Source organism: Oncorhynchus kisutch, linkage group LG28 (assembly GCF_002021735.2).
Source record: "Oncorhynchus kisutch isolate 150728-3 linkage group LG28, Okis_V2, whole genome shotgun sequence".
In the NCBI taxonomy this organism is placed as follows: domain Eukaryota; kingdom Metazoa; phylum Chordata; class Actinopteri; order Salmoniformes; family Salmonidae; genus Oncorhynchus; species Oncorhynchus kisutch.
This window is the reverse complement of record NC_034201.2, coordinates 1,378,432-1,399,183: the sequence shown is the minus strand read 5'-3', so window position 1 is coordinate 1,399,183 and position 20,752 is coordinate 1,378,432. Positions and strand designations below refer to the sequence as shown.

General features: G+C 43.5%; 1 protein-coding gene across 3 annotated transcripts; it reads right to left on the bottom strand.

Annotated features, from left to right (window-relative positions):
* Positions 1–6,079: 6,079 nt before the first annotated feature.
* On the bottom strand, positions 6,080–19,309 carry LOC109872617 (CCR4-NOT transcription complex subunit 6-like). 3 transcript variants are annotated; one of them, XM_020463915.2, is made up of 13 exons: positions 19,187–19,309; positions 18,773–18,850; positions 14,619–14,740; positions 14,285–14,471; positions 12,983–13,068; positions 12,615–12,716; positions 12,316–12,384; positions 12,003–12,160; positions 11,634–11,788; positions 11,281–11,435; positions 10,939–11,172; positions 10,652–10,854; positions 6,080–10,453 (listed from the first exon to the last, which is right to left on the bottom strand). In XM_020463915.2, exons 3-13 carry the CDS (start codon positions 14,728–14,730, stop codon positions 10,241–10,243), a joined length of 1,674 nt encoding a protein of 557 aa, XP_020319504.1. In that variant the 5' UTR covers positions 14,731–14,740; positions 18,773–18,850; positions 19,187–19,309; the 3' UTR covers positions 6,080–10,240. The 3 variants fall into 3 exon arrangements, with proteins under 3 accessions (XP_020319504.1, XP_031663788.1, XP_031663786.1); XM_031807928.1 differs by lacking the exon at positions 18,773–18,850 and having other exon boundaries at positions 19,187–19,292; XM_031807926.1 differs by lacking the exon at positions 19,187–19,309 and having other exon boundaries at positions 18,773–19,103.
* Positions 19,310–20,752: the final 1,443 nt, after the last annotated feature.

Below are 20,752 nucleotides of genomic sequence, written 5' to 3'. Positions count from 1 at the left end.
CCGCAATGCGAGTTCCGACGAACACCTTATACCTGCAGGACTCTGACTTGAGCCAGGTCAATACAGTGGTCGAATCACTCCAGTAGATGACCCTTTGGATTGGCAAGGTGAGCTCGGCTCACAAAGTAGAAGCCAACTGGGCTCAGGAAAGGGCAGCACTGAGTTCCAGCCTAGGCATTGACAACTGCTTCTTGGGTGCGACCTTGGACCTGGCCATGACAAAGGAGACATGGGTGTGGCCTACCTTATCCTCCACTCTAAGATAGGAAACAGCCCCATAAGCTTGCTCCGAAGCGTCACAGAACACATGAGGTTCCAGGCATGATCCCAGTTGGTCAGCACAGGATGGTACATAACATCTTGGCATTTGGACATCAGAGAGCTCCGTTAACTCTGTTTCCCAACAGATCCATTGTTCCACTAGGTCAGCCAGGTGGATTGGTTCATCCCAGTCCCTCTTGGTCTGCCACAGGTCCTGGACTAAGACTTTGGCCCATGTTGTGTATGGCAGGATATACCCAAGGGGATCGTATTGACTGGCCAGGGTCCGATATATGGTGTGCAGAGTGGGGGTTTCGGTACTCGGGATGAGCGGTGCTTATACCCCAGGGTATCCGGTATGCAGCTCCACCTCAGTCCTAGAGTGGGCTCTTCTGGGTTAGCACCAGACTGCGTTAGCCATAGTTCACTGCTACTGGACCTAGCTTGTGGCGGGAGATGCTGGATAACCTCCGCTCTGTTACTAGCTCACTGTCTGGCTTCAAATCCCCCTTTGGACAGGAGAGTCCGTACTTTATCAAGGAGTGCTTTCGCTTCAGCCGTGGATGGGATGCTCTGTAAGCAGTTATCCACATAGAAGGCATTTTCCACTGAATCCAATACTTCTGGGTCACTGTCTGGATGCTCCCGTGCGTGTCTCTGCAGAGCGTATATGGCACAGCAAGGACTGCAGGTGGTGCCAAATGGGAGTACCTGCCATTCATAGATTGTGGGCTCTGCATCTCGTTCCATATCTCGCCATATGAACCGGAGCAGTGTGGTGTCGGTAGGCAGTAAACGAATCTGATGAAAGATGGCTTTGATGTCTCCACTGATGGCTGTAGAGTGCTGCCGGAACCGGAGAAGGACACCGAGCAAGGAAGGACCGAAGGTTGGTCCGGAGAGTAGACAGTCATTCAGGCTTTGACCAGCAGCTTGGAATGAACAGTTGAAGACAAGTCTATACTTCCCACCATGTTGCTGGATAACATGGTGAGGGAGATACCAGGATTCACGGAGTGCGTTTCCCTCTTCATGAGCTGTCACTTCAGTGACATAGCCTGCCTTCACAAGGTTATGAATCTCTCGGTTATGAACTTCTACAAGCTCAGGATTCTTCACCAGGCGTCGCTCCGTTCCACGCAGTAGTGTGAGTACAGCCCATGTCGTGGTTGCCAGAGGATGGTTGGGCACCCGTCGCAGTGGGGTTGCATACCTGCGAACGCCATCCATTTCAGTGGTGGTGGTGCTCTTCTTCAGGAGGTCTAATGCATGGGAGTCATGTTTCGAGCAAGTGACCTCCTGTAGCTTCCGGTTGGAGAAGGTGTCCATCTTCCAGAGCATCTCAACATTCCGAAGGAGGTCAGTGGCTGCATCTGGATTGCTTCTGGTGAAGAGGACTTGTTGTGACTGTACAGCTTGGGTGGAGAGAAGTAGATGGGATGGACCTTGCACAGCCCAACCCAAGGATGTATGGACAGCAATGGGCCCTCCTTCTGGTCCAGCTCGTATAGGCTCAGTCGGGGTGACGAGATGTGGGTGGTCTGACCCAATCAGGATAAGTGGCGCTACTCTGGCCAGGTTAGGCAGAGGCAATCCTCGTAGATGAGGATATTGTTTCTGTAGAACACTTACCGGGCAGGAGTGCGCTGCGAGATTCAAGCCATCTGCCGTGAAGGCATTGGTGATGTTATAGGCCACGTCCCGGTTTCCTGAAAGTGAAATGCTAAAGGTTACAGCAGAGCCTTTCATTTGGATAACATCAGGTCGCACCGTTCTGAGATTAAGGGTCTCGGGGGTCACCTCCAGGTTAAGCTGACGGGTGGCCGCCGTGAGAATGATTGTTCTTTCTGACCCACCATCATCTAGAACGGCGATTGTATCAATGCTTCTCCCTTCACTTTGCAGAGTGACCTTGACCACCTTCAACATGACCCTTGGAGACCGGTTCTGCTGGTCGAGGTACAGCTCCTTTGCAGCTCCTACCATGAGCATACTCTGCTCCTTCTGTGCTTGGGGAATTAGATCATGCAACACAGTGAGATGGATTTCTTTACAGCGGTTGCAGGGTTTCCTCAATGTGCAGGTCTCCGCCTTATGGCTACGGGCACACTTGTAGCATCGCTCCCCTGAAGTGATCCAGGCCTTCAACTGAGTTTGAGTGAGCTTTTTTACCCTGGGGCATGAGCCAAGGAAGTGCCCCTTACTATTGCAATATGGGCAGTAAGGCTGGAATTTGATGTTCTTGCTCTTGAGAGGGGGTCTTCTTCCCGGGTTCCTCCCCGGCCTCACTATTTAAGTACATGGTAGTGGGATTTGGCCTTTTCTGTCCCTCCTGGCGTTCAAACTCCTTCCTTCCCCTGGTGGCTATGGCTGAGATTGTGGCCTGGTGAGCGATGCTCATCGCCTTTGCCTTCACCTCCAACCATGCGGCCAGGTCTCTAAGAGCATAGGTGCTTCTCGAGCCCTCTTTCAGGATGCCCTTATTCAAACTATGTTCAATGAAACTGTCTCTGAGGTACACTGGAAGTTTGCTAAGAAGCCTGTCCACGTGGGAGCCACATTTCAGCTCGTTCCCGTCTCCTCCTTCAACGGATTGGAGCATCGAGGTCAGGGATTGGACAGCCAGGGAGAATTCTTGGAAGGTAGCTTGGTCTCCCATTTTAATTGGAGACGTGTTCAGGATGTTGTTTAGTTCATTCTGGACTAGCTGACGTGGCTCACCATATCTCACCTTCAGGGCCTGGAGAGCTGCAGTGTATGGTGTTGCGGAGTGCATAAAGGATTGGGCCAGCCTGTATGCACTGGGAAACCTCAAATGATCCATTAGTACTTGGTATTTGTAGCATTCTGACAGATGACTGAATACCCAGTAGGCTCTCCAATGCTATTTCCAAAAGGACAAATTCACTCTCCTTTCCATTTTCAAAGTATGGCAGTTTGGGTCTGGGAATTCCATAGGCTGAGGCTACTAGAAGTTTCATAATGTTGGCTCCCTCTTCTGGTTGCGTGAAGGATAAACCCGGGACTTCTGATGAGCCCACTGTGGCCTCATTGGGCCGGTCCCCCACTGTCCCAGACCCTCCATTTGTGGCAGCCGGAATTGGGCGAGAGCCCTCCGACCTGATGTTTGAGGACTGGCCTGGCCCTGGACGAAAGGAATGATTTGCCTTGGTTGGTAATTGGCAGAAAGGCGAAGGAGTGATGCTTTGTCCAGATGGAGGAATGCTAACTTGCGGCACTGGCATAGAGGGCGTTGGCAGAGCGGCCTGTCTCCCGTGCTCCGTGTTGGCTGTTGATCCCGGAGCCTCCGGGGACTATGTGCCATGCTGTACCAGAGGGGCAGATTGGGAAAGAAAGGCAGACAGGTCAGGTCCATGTGGAGGGGTGGTCAGGTCAACTCCCTGTTCGTTCCTCTCCAGGAAGGATGAGACCATCCGTGCCTCCTCCAATTCCCTTCTGGCTTGACGGTGCCGTCGCTGCTGTGCCAGGTCCTTGGCAATGAATTCCACTCCTGTAGAGCTCTACGGGCCTGCACATCCAATTGGTGACATCGTTCGTCAGCCTGTCGTTCCTCCTCAATCTGACGCTCAATTTCCTCCGATGCTAATAGTTTCATCCTCTCTTGTAGGACAGCGGTCTGTGAATCACTGAGAGCTAGTGAATGGCGGCTGCCATGGCCACTTCCAAAGGGGTATCCACTGGTCGAACTCTCACTCCGTCTAGAGTGCTTCGACAATTTCCCATTAGTTAAGGGGTGAGCGGAGCCTGCCTCAGGAAGCTGGTCGACCTGTGCGGTGGGAGTTCTCCTCCATAGGTTCTTCATGTAGACCACTTTCCTGCTCCAAAGCAGTTTCCAGTCCTTGGCTCAAAGGAGATGGTTGATGGCTGAAACGTATAGTTGATCCATGAACACTTTGAGCTCTGGTGGGCTTGCCCTTTGATGTTGGAAACTCGACCACATAATCCTTAAGATACCCAGGTGCTTGCCTGGTTCTTCTGGTGCTGCTGGTGGTTGAGGATGAAGCCTTTGATGCTTTAGGCTTAGCTCCTGGACCTTTCCCTCAGCTGCTCTCTCCTCCTCTCTTCTTCCTTCCAGTGGAGACAATTCTTCCCTCTCCGCCTCCATTTCCTTTTCACCTGTCTTTGGTTCATTCATCATCCGGTTCAAAGGACCATTGTAAGATTAGTGGAATCTGTGTGGGTAGCTGGACAGGTAGGATGACTGACAGTGAAGGTGAACAGGTGGTCACGTGTCAGGTGACAGAGGAATGGATGAGACTGAGGCAGGAATTCCTTTAACCATAAAGTGGTATATTTACTGAGTAGTCTGTGCTGCATCACAAAGGAAACAATTAACATGTATCCAATCAAATTCATAATCAAAGATCAAATCAGATCATTCATTATTGACATAATTTAGGGATTTCAACAGTCCAGTTCATTAAGAAGTCAATAGTAATCATCCCCGAGTCATTTAGGCTCGTAACTATTTATCATAAATCATGAAAGAATACAAACAGTGAATGGTTATACAATCTATAATCCCCATTATCAAAGTCAATCAGTTAGCAAACAATGACGTTTCTCATTCCACTCTTTCAATCGTCTTCATGTGTACATACAATTAATTTCAATACACATGAACCATATCGATTGCATAATTGGCCTATGAGGATCCGTACGGCCGTGATCATTGACAATTCACATTACACAATATGTTTGAAGCTGCGCTCCATGCCGCGCTCCGCGGTAATAACTATTAACAATAACTGATGGCCCATCTCCGGATCGCAACAGATAGTGCAGATGAAAGGTAACGGAGTCGGTGGATTTACGTGGATTCATGGACGCAAAGAACTTCTGGATCAGATGGAGTTAAGCAAGAGAAAGCAGCGAGATCAGGCGTTGAGATCTGTCGGACATTTCCACCTGACCTAATTAAAGCGCCCCTGGCCCAGCTGAGTAAATGGCAATGAATTAAAGGATTATTCCACCAACTCCATGGGCCTTTTCTACAATTGCTATGAAGCAAATGTTTGTTTTCATTAATTTTTATGAGACAATTCTGACTTTGTGGCTGTGGAATCGAGTGGAAACTGCTTATCATCCGCAAACGTGCTTGAAAATCACCGCACAAGTCTAAGCACCGACAATGCCCAATCCTGATTCGTCCAAATAATCAACGAATACCCAAAACCAGGAACTACTGCTGCTCGTAATCACAAAATTCTAAGTAAACCTTGACAGATTCGCCATGTCATCTGGTTGTCACTAGTTACAACAGCCAAACTCAAAAATGGCTAGATTTTTTAAATTAAAACAAAAATGTGCTTTTTGTTCTTGATTTAAGGTTAGGTTTAGGCATAAGGTTAGCAATGTGGCGTGGTTAAGGTTAGGTTTAAAATCACATTTTAAGAAGACAAATTGTAGAAAAGGGGTTGGGTTTATGACTTTGTGGCAACTAGTGACGACCGTTTCATCTGCCCATGAGAGAGCCATTTCACATCCGTTACACTCACCCCCCTTTTCCGCAGCAACCAGTGATCCGGGTCAACAGCATCAATGTAACAGTATAACTTTAGATCGTCCCCTCGCCCATACCCGGGCGCGAACCCTCTGCACACATCAGCAACTGACACCCACGAAGCATCTTTACCCATCGCTCCACAAAAGCCGCGGCCCTTGCAGGGAACTACTACTTCAAGGTCTCAGGGCAAGTGACGTCACCGATTGAAACGCTATTTAGCGCGCACCGCTAACGAAGCTAGCCGTTTCACATCCGTTACACACGCACACAATAAATACAGTACACAAGGACAAACAGATATAGAATTTTAGTCAACCAAAAGTAGGAAAAAAAAGAGGTGTAAAAGGAAACAAGTATAAACACGACTACTCAAGAGAACCAAGACTAGAGGATAACAGTGAAATAATGAAGACCATGGTTTACCATTAGGTTGCTGTACATGTCCTAATATTACATTAAAAACAGCTGCCATGTTCTATATATATATCTATATTTTTTTCCAAATACATAACTCTTTAAAACATTGTGCAAGTGTGTTGCTGGTATTCCATAACTGGTAAACAAGAGTTGGTCCAGTGCATTACATAGTGACACAGTACCTCTATACACTTACTTTCAGCTGGCCACAAACCTAACCATTGCATTACTACTTCTACAAGAGAGAGAACAATAAACAGATTGAGACAGATTCAAATGGAAAAGACAGGTAATTGTCAATTCTGCCAAAGCGTTACAAAACAAAAATTCTAAAAAGTAGAATGTTTAATTATTGCCAAGTTTGGGTAAACTATACATAAAGACTGAGTGCCAATTATCTGACAGTCACATCTAATTCATATTTTGCCTATGAACTAGGACTGTGGTGGACATAGATGCACCAGTTATCAAACGTAACAAAAAGGTGAAGGCAAGATACCTACAGTGCCAGGGATTAGTTGGGCCTAAATTATGTTAATAAACTAGGCCGTGACTAGTGCCTGCCAAACATCTCCATTCCCACCCTCTAGTCTAGGGTCTGCTAACAGATCAAACAGCAGGGGAATAATGTCTGGGTCAAATGGTCAAATGTTGGCTAAATCAGTGGAACCTCAAAATGCTGCACATTTACAAGCAGTCTTTTACACCAGCCATCTCTTCAACATTGGCTACTACCCGACATCCTCTACCTAACTAGAACCCACATTCGATAATGGTTCTATAAAGCTAAAAGTTGGAGAATATCATTTGGTGACCATGACAAATCTTTTGTGACTTTGTTTTCGCTAGGATGTTTGTCAACTGTTTAAAATACTGTTCAAATCATGTTCTTAAATCAAAAAGTTAGCAACAATATAAATCTATAATTCAGTGTGCCAACATTAATCACAAAAATAAATTTGGTTTGAGAATTACAAAATAAAAACTATGAGCAAAGAGACAAACCAATCATACATTTGTCATGATACACAAACAATTCATGAAAGGAAATGTGATACAATTTATTCACAATTTACAAAAAAAAATCTCTTTTAGCTACAACACCATCAGCAATCTAATATAATTAACCAGATACATTGATTTTGATGAAAAACAAAAAAAGGATGGTGGAAAATTGAAAGGGACAAAAGGACCAAGACGGAACCCTTTCCACCATTTTCTCCTGCTTGGTAAAATGCATTAAAAAAATTGCTTTTGCAAAACAGCAAAAGTATCATTTAAAAAAATGCCACATGAGTAGCTGCACTAGTGATCTACAATAAATGCTTGTCAATCCATTGAATAAAAAATAAAACAATTCAGGAGAGCACAACAAAACACGCAAATTGGCCTTAAGAGAAAATATCAATAATTTAAAACAGATCATATTTTTTCATGTAGCTGATCTTACAGTGCCACTGTGGTTTGGAAACAAGCTGGGCCACGCCATAGCATTGGCTCACAACAAGCTCAGAGCAATATTTCTGAATAACATTTTATGCCCCCTTTAGTTTATTTTTTACCTTGATATTTTCCTGTACAGTATATAAGTGGACTTAACAATTGGCCTTGAAGTAGAATGCATCAAATGGCACTAGAGACAATAGAATAGATCACTGTGGTCTAGCAGTAGACATACGAAAACACCTCAAAATGAAACAAAAATTTAAAGAGAATTGCCTGAGTTGGAGTCAGTGGCTCTAGATACAACTATTTTACACTAGACTGAGGAAGAGGGGGAGGCTTCCAAGTATGGACCTCTGCATGATCGGGTTCCTCGAAAAGACAAAACAAAGGACATGATAAAACCGATCTAAAACACGTTGACACAAGAGCGGCTTATAGTTTAAGCTGAAAAAAAAAGCACAGCAAAAACAGCCACTTTACCCGATTACTCTAAAATATCAACTAAGTGAGACAAGGAAATAATGTTTGATAGCGAATGCAAAAAAACCTTCTAAACGGTGTTTTCAATTTGAGAAAAATAGGAGGCTGTTCAGGTGTTCACTGATAGCACTGGCAGTGCATTAGAGAACAGAGTCAGGGAGGCACGTTTTATGTTTTACTGCAAATTCCAAAGACAGATGTGAGAAAATAGCCAGAAACCTGCCTCTGAAATGCATTCAATTTATAAAAAAAATAAAAATAAAGTGGTTAAATCGGGAAAATGTAACCTGGTCAAGTGCAACGGCGGAAACCTGAAAAACTATTGTTTCGTTTTTTGTTTATACAAGCTGGTCTTTTACATTTTCTTAACTTTAAACAATTAAAATGGATACAAATTTAGCCTTAATTTACAATACAATCATTTTCTCCAAATCTGACCATTACTTACAGGTACAAAATAATGCAGTGTATTAGGACTTCTGCAGTTCATATACAATCAATTTTAGCCCAAGTTCCTGTATCAAACAAATAGCTATTAGTAATGGAGAGGAATAACCCTGGATTGAAGAGTGGATGTCTTTGTAATGGAAGGTTTGCTACTGGCCTAAAAGACAGCACCACAGACCTGTCTGTTGGAGCATGTCTTTTTTTTGTGGGGGGGGGGGGGGGGGGGGGTCGACCCTGCTTTAAACCATATGTGATTTAAAGCAAGTTGGCCCCTGCTCAATTCCATTTGGCTACAGAGCTATGGGGTCAGAGATGGGGTCTCTGGCATAAGACAACCAGTTTGGAAGATGCCAAGTCAGACTGACCGTGACCATTTTCCCTTTCTAAATCTAAGCCCCATTGCTAAGGATCACTAAAGGTCATTCCCAGTGATTGACTGGTGGTTTTTGGAACATTTTAATATCCGATGCTAGATTCAAAATGGCTCTATGGCACGTGACTACGGTAAAATTGCATTGGAATACTTAAAAGGCAGTCGCTTAATTTTGCGATGATGTTCAGATTTGCGATTAGGCCCTAAAAATAAAAAAACAGAACCAGTCCGAGGTGTTAATGCTATGAGTCTAGATAAGTTACACGTATTATCACCCTAGCATCATACACTGAAATAGACATTTTACAGTAGTCTTTCAAAGAGGTTTGAAAATGCCTTTGTGCTTTAGCTGCACAGAGCGATTGCACCACTCAGTAGAAAATGGAGCCGCTGAGCTAGAGGACAGGCTTTTAGCACCCGTAGAGGTGGTCTCAGAACCAGCGAGTGCAAAAGTGCAACGTTTGGCCTGCTCTCTCCAGCACCTCCTACTACACTCTTTATGGCAAGATACGGCAATGCGAGGGAATGGATTTGGAGCGGCTGAGACTGACTCTGGTTAAAGCTGGTATATCGGCCTTGTGGGTTTATCTTGTCGATTGGTGGCGTCTTGAGATTTTGCCGCTCGCTCTGACTGGACTGTGGTGACATGAACAATCCCTGTAGGATATAAAGAGCCACACACACATACGTGTGTGTGTGTGTATATATATATATACACACACCCCAAGTAATTTATTGAGTAAACCACCAGCATTTCCGCACTGTGGTACTAACACCGAAACGTTGGGTTTTACACAATCAATTACCCTTAATATAGTGTGCAACTATTTTTATAGCCTACAGTTTACTCGCCGTTAGTCAGCAGCTCTAACTTTGTGTACACAAGCTCATGCTTTTGACATGAAGAATTCCCCCTCAACAAAATCTCACTGGTAATAAGAGGTGGGAAAAATACTCTACAGATGCATGCACTCCCTGTGGGCCTCTTGGTATTGCCACACAATTCAACAATTTATCTGCAGGTTACGTAAAAACGAAACACCCAGGACTGCTACGTGGGATACGGTGTGAAAAAAATATACAACATTAAATTGTGCCCAGAAAATGTGATAAAGACCTATTGTTGAGATCGTCGTGAACTTTTGCTTCAGTTAAAATCCATGGGGGTAAAATGCTGGCCATATCCCACTCCTATTATTGTATTTTGATTGATACAGAATGTGTTTGTCAACTTTGCAGGAAAAATAGAATGATGTTGGAGCAACAGCTCCCTCTTGTGGCTCGGAGAACTACCTGCGCCCTGGCAGGTGGATTCCATTGACTGATGACGGGTAGGAGAGGAGCAGCTCCAGTTGTGCAAACAGGGAGAAGTGATCGGAGGGGATGTGGGGGTGGGGACAGCCGCTGATATTGTTCTCATGGAGCCAGTGAGGATCCAGAGGACCCAGAACTCCCAATACATTGAGCGTAGGCTGAGAGTAGAAGATGTAGTCAATGATGCCCTGCACAGAGAGGAAAGGCACATTAGATGGTGATACATTCACATCCCCGGCTTGGAGAAAATTATTCACAGGTGTGACCCAAGCTTTCATAATAACCCAGTCTTTTAGAACAGCTAACAAACTGTGGAGCACACATTTTACACCGGTGCAAAAAGAGCGATATACAGAAGCGGGAAGACATGAATGTGACAGTCTCACCTTGAAGTCGAAGGTGTAGTTGGTGTAAGGCATCAGGCCGTTTTCGTAGGCACTCTTCAGCTTGAAGTTGTGGGTGATCCTGCCGTTGGATGTGCCATTCTTGCCGTTGCAGTTGAAGTTGGTCAGGCTGTCGATGTAGCGAAGCTCCTTGAAGTCCTTGTGGGTGCTGTCCACTCCGCCCGAGCTCAGGTACTCCACCACACCTGCACACACAGATCACCAGGAATTACAGAAAAGGCACTACAGTAGAGTACACGCACTCGATTTTCAGCTGACCCAGTACACACCAGAGTCAGGGAGTGAGTTGAGGTCAGCACACAGGACGAGTGGGACGGCATTTGTCTCCCCGGAGACTGAGGAGAGCTTGAGGCTGCGCGTGGCCTTCTCCACTATGTTTTTCACCTCAGACAGGAACATGACGGTCTGGACCACCTTGACGTCGGAGTACGCCGGGTCCCAGTGCATGTGGGCGTTGGCCACCAGGAGGAGCTGTTTCTCCATGCCGTGCAGAGACTTTCCCACTAGACAAACACACATTGGACAACACCAGCGTTTTGACATGGAAACATTTAAGCCATATGGAATTAATGCTTTTTTGCTGGCGTATGTGTAGTGTGAGAAAGACTCACCAGACTGCTCCATCATCTCCTTGCGCACCTCTAGAAGAGCGGCCACACCAATGTTGTCCTTGGTCATGACTCTGTTGAGCATGGCCTCTGAGCCCTCAGAGTTTGCCATAGCCAGCTGGTTGAACTCCACCGTGTGTTTCTGCACCAGGCTGAACCTAGACAGCAGAGAGGAGAGGCAGAACAGACAGGTGAGTGCACTGTGCTGCCTCTGGGACAGCTTAAAAAGGCTTTTCTGCAATGGCTGAATTTAGAATCATTACACCTCTGAAACACTATATACAGGGCAAATGTCAAACATACTTGAACTCATGATCTAATCAAGACTGACAAGAGGCAATGTGGCGTGAACTCACTTTTCGGTTCTGTAAAATATGGCGCAGCCATCCACATGCTTGCGATCACACTCAGACATGGTCCTGGCGCGGGACTTGGGGCTGAAAAAGCCCTCGTAACCCTGGTCCTTCAGCTCCGGTAGGAAGTAGTTGTAGTACTGCTCTGTTTCCACTTCCTGTTCAGCAAAAACCAGGACAATTCAGGTTAATCTTAATCTTGAAGGTGCATTATTCAAAGTATATGACCTGTAAATTATGGAGGTGACATCGCAACCGCAACGCACAAGACGTAAGACAACGCCTTAAATGCTAGACTGATTGTACCACGCATGCGTCCTATAATTCATTGTAACTTTCAGTATCAAATCGCATCAGCATCTGTCTGCTCACCTGTAGGCTAATGATGTCAGCGTTGCAATTCATGATCTCCTGCATGATGGACTTCTTCCTGTACTCCCAGTTAAGGGCCCAGGAGGGGCAGTAGCCGTAGAGCTGGCGCGTGGCATACTTATCACACAACACGTTGTAGCACATCACAGAAAACAAGGCTAGAACAGGACAGAGGGACGCAGACATGAGATTATGCTACAGTCTCATTAGGGCTCTGAATATGATCAATAACACACACAATGTTCTTTGTGTTGATGTGTGTGACTTTGAATAGGTGTTGCAAGTGATTTATACCGGTGGATGAGTTAGTTACCTGCTGTTCGTGCCCGGTCAGGCTCGGCCATGACAATCCATGATCTGGGTGGGGGTTGCTCGGAGTTGACTGCGACAGGGGGAAAATGAGTAATCCTTACACTGCTCCCCAAAATACCATTATGAGTGATTCAAAGGAGAGTAAATACAACTTCATAGTCACAACTGTTCCCCAATATGATCATCAAGATCAACTGACAGACCAAAGTCATTCCATTCACCAAATTTCTAAGAAAATAATAACTTATCTACCTCACTCAATTCAAAACAACAATATGCTTTTCCTGCATTTGAACTTACCTCGTTTGGTCCCTGCCAGATTGTCCAGAAGGTAGTTGAGCAGTTTCCTCGTGCCATCATGCTCCTGATAGAGGTTCAATATTTCTTGTGCAAGTGGGTTTCCTGCAGGAGGAGGATACAGTGGAAAGAAATTAGATACAGGTTCAATGATACAGAATGAAAACAATGACATCCTTCTATGACCTCTACTCTAGAAATCACTTGGATGTGCAACCAAATCAGCATAAACAGATTATTATAAAAACTGAAAACGCAGGGAGTCAATCTGCATGCAAGTTTAAGACCCCATGAACAGAAAGACCAGCTTCAAATAAGCAACTTCAATGCCACAAACCACCAAAATGTAATAACTATCAGGGAAAGCTTACCTTTTAACCCCAGTGTTTGTAACTTAAACAGTTTTCCAAGCTCAAAAGGTAGAACCCGCAACTGGTTATTGTTTAAAAGAAGTTCCCTGTGGAAGAGGTAAGACATACATGTTTTAGAAGGCTAGAGACAGTAGAGAGCAATAGGTCAAGATTCAGAAGACAACATTCAAGTATTCACACAAGTGACCAGCATTCTCCATTTCACCCAAACTGCTGCGCGCATCAACAAGCGTCTGCGTAGCCAGGCGCTAAAATAGAAGTTGGTTTTAGGAACATATACCCACGTGGGTGATTGAAAGATGAACTGAGGTCCACACACCAGTCGGTAGCAGTAACACACCTTAAAGTTGGTTGCCAACCGCCATATAAAGTCCACAGAAGACTGAAGGAGGAGAGATTACTAGAAACTAACTAGGTTCCCCCTTTTATCTGTGGATTAATTGTCAGAGTAGAGAACACAGGATTTTGTGTGACTCAAAATTCTACAATGATACAGAAGGGGAAAAAAATGGACCTTGTGCATTTCAGGTAAAATAACAATCCAATGTTGATATCACAAGACAAATTAGTTTCCAACAGCAAGCTAGCTAGCTAAATGTCCATGAATGTTTAATGTTTTTCAACCTGTCCACAAATTAATATAGTTGGTTCAGAGTTCGTATTGATATTTTAACCTGCGTGTCCTGATCGCATCTGATGTAGATGGACAAAATCAACATGCGCGCGATGGTGCACGCACCCGGTCTAGTCAGCATGTCAATCAATAAGTATCCGTTCAGGCCATTTCCATGTCTACTCAGCCAGTTAATGAGCAATTTGTCATCGAGTGCAGGAGGGCATACACAAGAACGATACAAACAAAAACATACATTTCCTTGAAACAGAGTAACTAGCTATTACCAATTTCAATCACAGTGGGGAACAGAGGTCTAATACCACGCATGGGAGGCTGAAATGTCTCTTCATCCATCTACTTTATAGAATGTGCTCTCAGCCCAAATCCCCTAGGGACGCTGAAATGGCATTGTTGATTAGATGAACAACACACTTAACATTTCCAATTATAGCGTAAATAGCTCAAAACAATAGGGTTCGAAGCATGAACTGTGAAAGGGTTTAAATTAAATAGAAACCTGGTTAAATGACTACGCTATTGAAGAACAGCAAGCTCTTTAACAGGACCAATCAGCTTTTAGTGCAAATAATGTATCTCGTGGAAGACACAGCAATGTCGGTTCTCCAAACTAGCAGAGTAAACATTTAGCCTACAATGGACACAATTCAACTTGCACTATGACTGACCTGAGAGACACCATGTTGCCAAGCTCGGCAGGCAGGCTCCTGATCTTGTTGGATGAGAGGTCCAGGTACACCAGGTTTTGAAGTTTGGCAATATCGGGCGGGATACGAGAGAGGGAGTTATCACCGATGTGAAGAGCAGTGAGGTGAGTCAACGTCCATAATGAGGTGCTCAGACTCTTCACTTTACCTGCCGAAACAAGTGGAGAAACCAGGGGACAAGAGAGTGACTCAGTGAAAAAAGGAGTACAGAAATATCCTTACTCAACTTAAATGGAAATAAAGAATACACCTATTAGGCCAACATGTGGAAGCCATCGCCCCCACCAGCACTCACCACTAATTTCGAGCTCAGCCCAGTATGACTTCTTCCCATTGGCTGCCTCCTCAGTGGACATTATTGTGTACATCCGCCTTGGGTCTGGCGGATCATATTTTTCCTTGGGCATCCCTATAATACTGAAAAACACAAAAACAGATTGCATGATCAATTTGAAACAAAATGCTGAACCAGAAACTTTGAATGGTCGATTTGAAACCATACCCTCTTAGATACATCCTAGAGATTGACTGACAGACAATTAGTCTTACACAGGTATTCCCAAACTGGGGAAGGTGAAATGCCGTCGGGGGTACGCCAAATAAAAAGGTGATTCACTTTTTACATATGCATCTTCACAGTTTCAAAAACAGCCCATTGAGATTTTCCAACGGGGCTATACATTTGGGTGAGTTTTTCCCCCCACACCAGAGTAGCCTCGAACCATCTAGTGTTCAGCGAAATAACACCACAATGTAAAATACAGGTAGCCTACTCAAATAATTAACATCCAATCACATTAACCGTTACTCTCTCACGGGAATTCCACTAACGGTCCGTTATGTAGCTACTGCTCATTCCGTTTGCTCGAAAAATGGATACTTTTTTAAAGCAAGGCCCGCGTCCATAGAGACGCATACCAGCTCTACTGGCAGTACCACTTCTACCAGCAGTACTAAACCTGCACTTGTCGACGACAAGTTGTTCTGCTTCCACGAGCACATCCAATGCTAGCATCAGTAATTCTACATATGTTGTTAGGCCAGATAGAATGGATACGGACAGTTGTGAATTTGATGCAGCCGAAGAGCTACTGCCCCTTTGCCCTGGAAAGCACAGGACAACAGAGAGGGACATTGGACCATCGAAGAGGTGCAAATATGATGAGAACTACATTGGTTTAGGGTTCACTTATATTGGGAGTAGTGCCTTTCCTCAGTACTTTTGCACATAACTCACTGTGGCTATCTCACAACTCGATGAAACCCTTCACTCTTGCGCAGACATTTAGAAATAAAACATGCCAACTTCAAAAATAATCCATGGGAGTTCGAGAGAGAATTAAGATGACTTGAGTAGTAAGACATATATAAATGCAACAGATAGCATTAATAAAAAGGGGCTAGAAGCGGCTTATATGGTGAGCTACCGAGTGGCTAGGAGGCAAGACCCATACTATTGTGGAGGACTTAATTATTCCTTCTGCTGCAGATATGGCTGGGACAATGCTGGGGGAAAAGGCCCCCAAAAAAAACACAGACAATGCCTTCCTCAAACACTATTTCATGACGCATCAGTGAAATGGCAGGAGATGTTTAGAAACAATTACTGCTTTGCATCGAAGCCAGTGAATTATATATATGTTACAGCTGGATGAGTCAGACGTGGCGGGCCTGGCACAGCTCCTGGTTTATGTCCGTTATGTTTACAGGGGGTCAATTAAGGAGGACATCCTCTTCTGCAAACCAGGACAAGAGGAGAGGGTATTTGACAGCTGGACAGCTTTGTGACATCAAATAGACTTGTGGTCAAGATGTGTTGGTATGTGTACTGATGGCACAAAAGCCATGACACATAGTGGAGTGGTAACGCACGTACAAGCAGTTGCTCCCGACACCACTGGGAACACTGCAGCATCCACCGTTAGGCTCTTGCTGCCAAGGGAATGCCTGACAGCTTGAAAGATGTTTTGGACACCTACACTGAAAATGGTTTACTTTGTTAAAGCAAGGCTCCTGAACTCTAGTGTATTTTCTGCACTATGCAATGGGGCGGCAGGTGGTTAGAGCGTTGGACTAGTAACCGGAAGGTTGCGAGTTCAAACCCCCGAGCTGACAAGGTACAAATCTGTCATTCTGCCCCTGAACAGGCAGTTAACCCACTATTCCTAGGCCGTCATTGAAAATAAGAATTTGTTCTTAACTGACTTGCCTAGTTAAATAAAAGGTAAGATTTAAAAAAAAATATGGGCAGACAAGCTTAAAGTTCTCTTTACTGACCATAATGTTCACTTGTCTGACTGCTTGCATGATGACGAGTTTCTCACATGACTGGCCTACCTGGGTGATGTTATATCTTCCCTGAATGCTCGGATTTTAGGATTACAGGAAATCTCCGCAACTATATTCAATGTGCGGGAAGAATTGAGGCTATGATTAAGAAGTTGGAGCTCTTCTCTGTCTGCATTCTGTAAAAATTTAACTTAAATCAGAAGCCACTGCCAGATTTCTAGATAGACTAGCCTTGGCAAATCGCACTGTTATGACATTGATGCCCTTTGCAACCATGTACCTATGTGAGAGTAGATTCTCGGCCCTCATTAGCATAAAAACTAAATACAGGCTCAGACTATGTGTGGGAATAATTAAAAACTGATACAAACATTGAGTTATGTGCATCCTTCCAAGCACACCCTTCTCATTAACCTGTAGTGAGTTATTCACAATTAACAAATACAGTTTTATATGTAAGATGACTAAATAAAGAGCAAAATGATTATCATTTGTGCCCTGGTCATATACAAGAGCTCTTTGTCACAACCAAGCACATGGGAAGTGACAAAACTCACACACATTCTTATGTTTAATCAATGTATTGTATAGTGTGTGAGAGGCAGGCTTACAATGATGCCAAAAAACAACATTTCAGGGTGCGCTGACCCTGGTGCTAGAGGGGGTACACAGCTGGAGGTTGAATGTTTGAAGGGGTACAGGACTATAAACATTTTGGGAACCACTGGGCTAACACACATTTCCTAGGACACCAAATATGTACAAACCCAGTAAAAAAAATATATTCATGTTTAGCCTAAAGTTATCACAATTCGCCACTCATTACATGAAGATACCCTTTCACACTATGAGTCTCCAAACATGTAAAGAAGTAGACTACTGGAGTTTCTGGAACTAAATGTAACGTCTAGTAAAACCACTCCGTAGACAGCTGCTCCAAACTGCTATACATTTAGCGCTAAAGATGATTCAGAAATTCTCGCCCTATGGTCGCCCCCCTAAAACAAGCTGTTGAATGAGCATTTAGGAGGCCGTAGAAAAACACTTAGCAATTTTGTCCACAATGTAATTGTTTTGCACATTTGCCACAATTAGATTAACACATGAACAGATTGACACAGGCAGGGACATGAAGGCTGTACTAACACATCAAGCTCTACATGTGCTAAATTAGGAGCGACCACAAAAGCACAACAAAAGCAGACTTGATAAGTGGCGCTATCGAGTAATGGCAAAAAATATGATGTTCCTGAAAATCGCTGTACCTTTCTCAAACAACTTGTCCTCGTGTTGATACTGTGGTTAGCACGTTCAAACATTCGTTTCAATAAATCATTGAAGTCACAAACTAGCTGTTCTTGCTAGCTAGCTACAAACAAGCTGTAGCTAGCTAGCATAAATCAATTTTCAGCAGTGGACATTGTTTTGAACAGTTACCCGATATCTGTAACGTTAGCTAGCTGCACTAACGTTAGTTGGTAGTGGTAAGTATACCTAACATTAACCACATACCATCCAAACGCAAATTGTGTGATAACTAAACATTAGCAAATATGATAGCTAACTAGCTCTCTTTGGCTATTCCATTCTACTTGATTTTCAATCTGGGTACAGACAGTAACGCTCAAATTAGTCTAATCTCGTTTAATTATCTAACTAACGTCCGGTAACGTTAACTATGCTCCAACGTTAGATACATTTGTTAATTTTAAAATATTCGACATTTAACTTACTAAACCACACAGAACACAGGCAGACGATAAATGGATAGCTAGATGACAATGTATCCAGCTAAAGCGTCAATCCCCGTACACATCCACGTAAGTACAGCGACTTCTAGCTAGCTAATATTAGTTGACTTCAACGTCTAGTTAGCGCAACACAAATCAATAATTAACAACGAGGAAACGTGCCCCTCGTGAATTAGCACGTTTAGCTCATTTGCTTGATAACTAAAACGCTAGTTTTAGATAGCTAGTTTGACAGCTAGCGCGCTAGGTACCCATTGTTAGCTAGCTAGCTCGGTTAGCTAGCTAACTCGGTTAATTTAACTGACTGGTGGGGTTGTCTATGCTAGCTAATACATCTCACAAAACACACGACGTTGTTTTCGTACGCTTAAACAAATGTGTACCTTTAAATGAGAAGTTGATGGTTTACCTGTATGAGCATACCAGTCAGCTATGGCGAGTGCGTGTTTCCTTTGTTTCTAATTCACTTCGTGTCAGCTGTTACCCACTGAAAGAAAACAAGAATCATGGCGTCCGTTAGATTTGTGGTCTGTGATAACAGCGCTCGTCGTCGCTTCCGAACAGTTTACGCTGGTAGTGGTACATACAAAACGGTTGTTGTTCCCATCTAAGTGAGTTGTGAACATGGATCAAATGATTTCATTCAACTCGTGGACATCCGATACAGTGTAACAGTTTACAGGTTCTGAGTCTTCAAATTAAGTTTTCAAAAATCGTAAAGCCTAATACATTTCATTTGTACTACGTTTCAATCCCCCTTGCATAAAACTTGCGTCAAAAACCCAAAGTAATGCAAAATAAATGTAACTAGGCTACTGTATACCATATCAGTGCAATAGCAACTGTGAAGTCCTATTCTCACGATAATTGCAATATTTTCTGGCCCCAGTGGAGAGCAGCAGAGAACCGCAGATGGTAGAACTGACAGCGCTGTGCAATATCCATCAAGCCAAAAACATATGGACACATTTTTATATTCTGCATTTTTAATTGGAACCTGATGACGATAATTATGTTAATTACAAGGTCTGTCAAACCCATATGCCCATATGTGACAGTTTAAATGAAATATTCATAGCCTGTTATACATTAAAAAGTATTAGTAAGTTCATAGTATGTGAGGATCTTAAAACATCTAAGGTTAAAAAGATGCATTCAGTATTAGTTGATAGAGATTGATAACATTCATATAATTGTGTTAAAGTTAAAATCTGTCAAAAGGTACGAATTGTGAGAGTAATGTGTAAACGTTATATTGATTACTTGATTTTATGGTGCCTTAAAAGTGTTAATCTGTGATCTACGAAATGCTCTTAATCTATGAGCCGGAGATCGATTGCTCTGGTCTCCACCCATATTCCTGGGGAAAATCGCGGTCTTTTCTCATTACACTAAACGTTGAATTGAGAATACAACACCGTATCACTCTCGTGATTATTTCTCCCCTGTTTTCAGGGGCGTAACACATACACCTTTTACATAAAATCTGATACATGCTCAGCAAAATCTGAATTTCTGGTTAATTTATCATTCCTAATCTCAAGGGTAGTATGTGATACATCATTTAGGTACAACGAGCAGGATACAAAAGCCCAAATATCTCCAAGACTGACTGTGGTACAATATTTACTTTAAAATTTGCTCATCTCTAGGCTCATTCTGTCCCACTCTTAGCCTGATCTTCCAGGGATTCTTCTGTTACATGCAGATAGAAAAGTCATAATATTAGGGCTTCTCTCCTCCCTCTCGACTTTCTCAGACTTTACTCAGAATTTCACTGATAAACAAGGTTACTTATGGATCTGTTTGGGGTTAGGTACTTTTTCAGAGTTGGGTTAATTAAAGTTTCTGAGAAAAGAGTGACCTCCAGTACATTTAGCCTGTGATTAGGTGATTTTCTATTACAGCAGAGACAATCCACACCCTTCCAGAAAACAATTAAAGTTAGATTGTGGATAATGATATCTGCAATAATAAGCATCACATCAAAAGCATGCAAATCAGACAGTGAAACAACAGATTATTGAGCAAGAGGTAAGTTAGTTATTCTCCCTGATTAAATGCTACCAGTATTTCATGTGATTGCATGATATGGAGGTTCTAAATCCTTTGAAATCAGTTGCCTGTCAGATCCAGTAAGATCAAGATACAAGCTTGTGTAATAGCAGGGTAGAAGAGCTATACAGGAACATATTATGGTCAGTGGACACAATATATGTTTTGGCTTCTGGGTTAGGGTCAATTCCATTTACATTCTAGGCACTTCATAAGTATACCAAATTCAAATTGTTCTCCTAATTGAAAAGCATAGGGGAAAAACATGAATTTGAATGTCAGTATACTCTCTGAATTGATTGGAATTTAAATGAAATGACCCCAACCCTGTTTG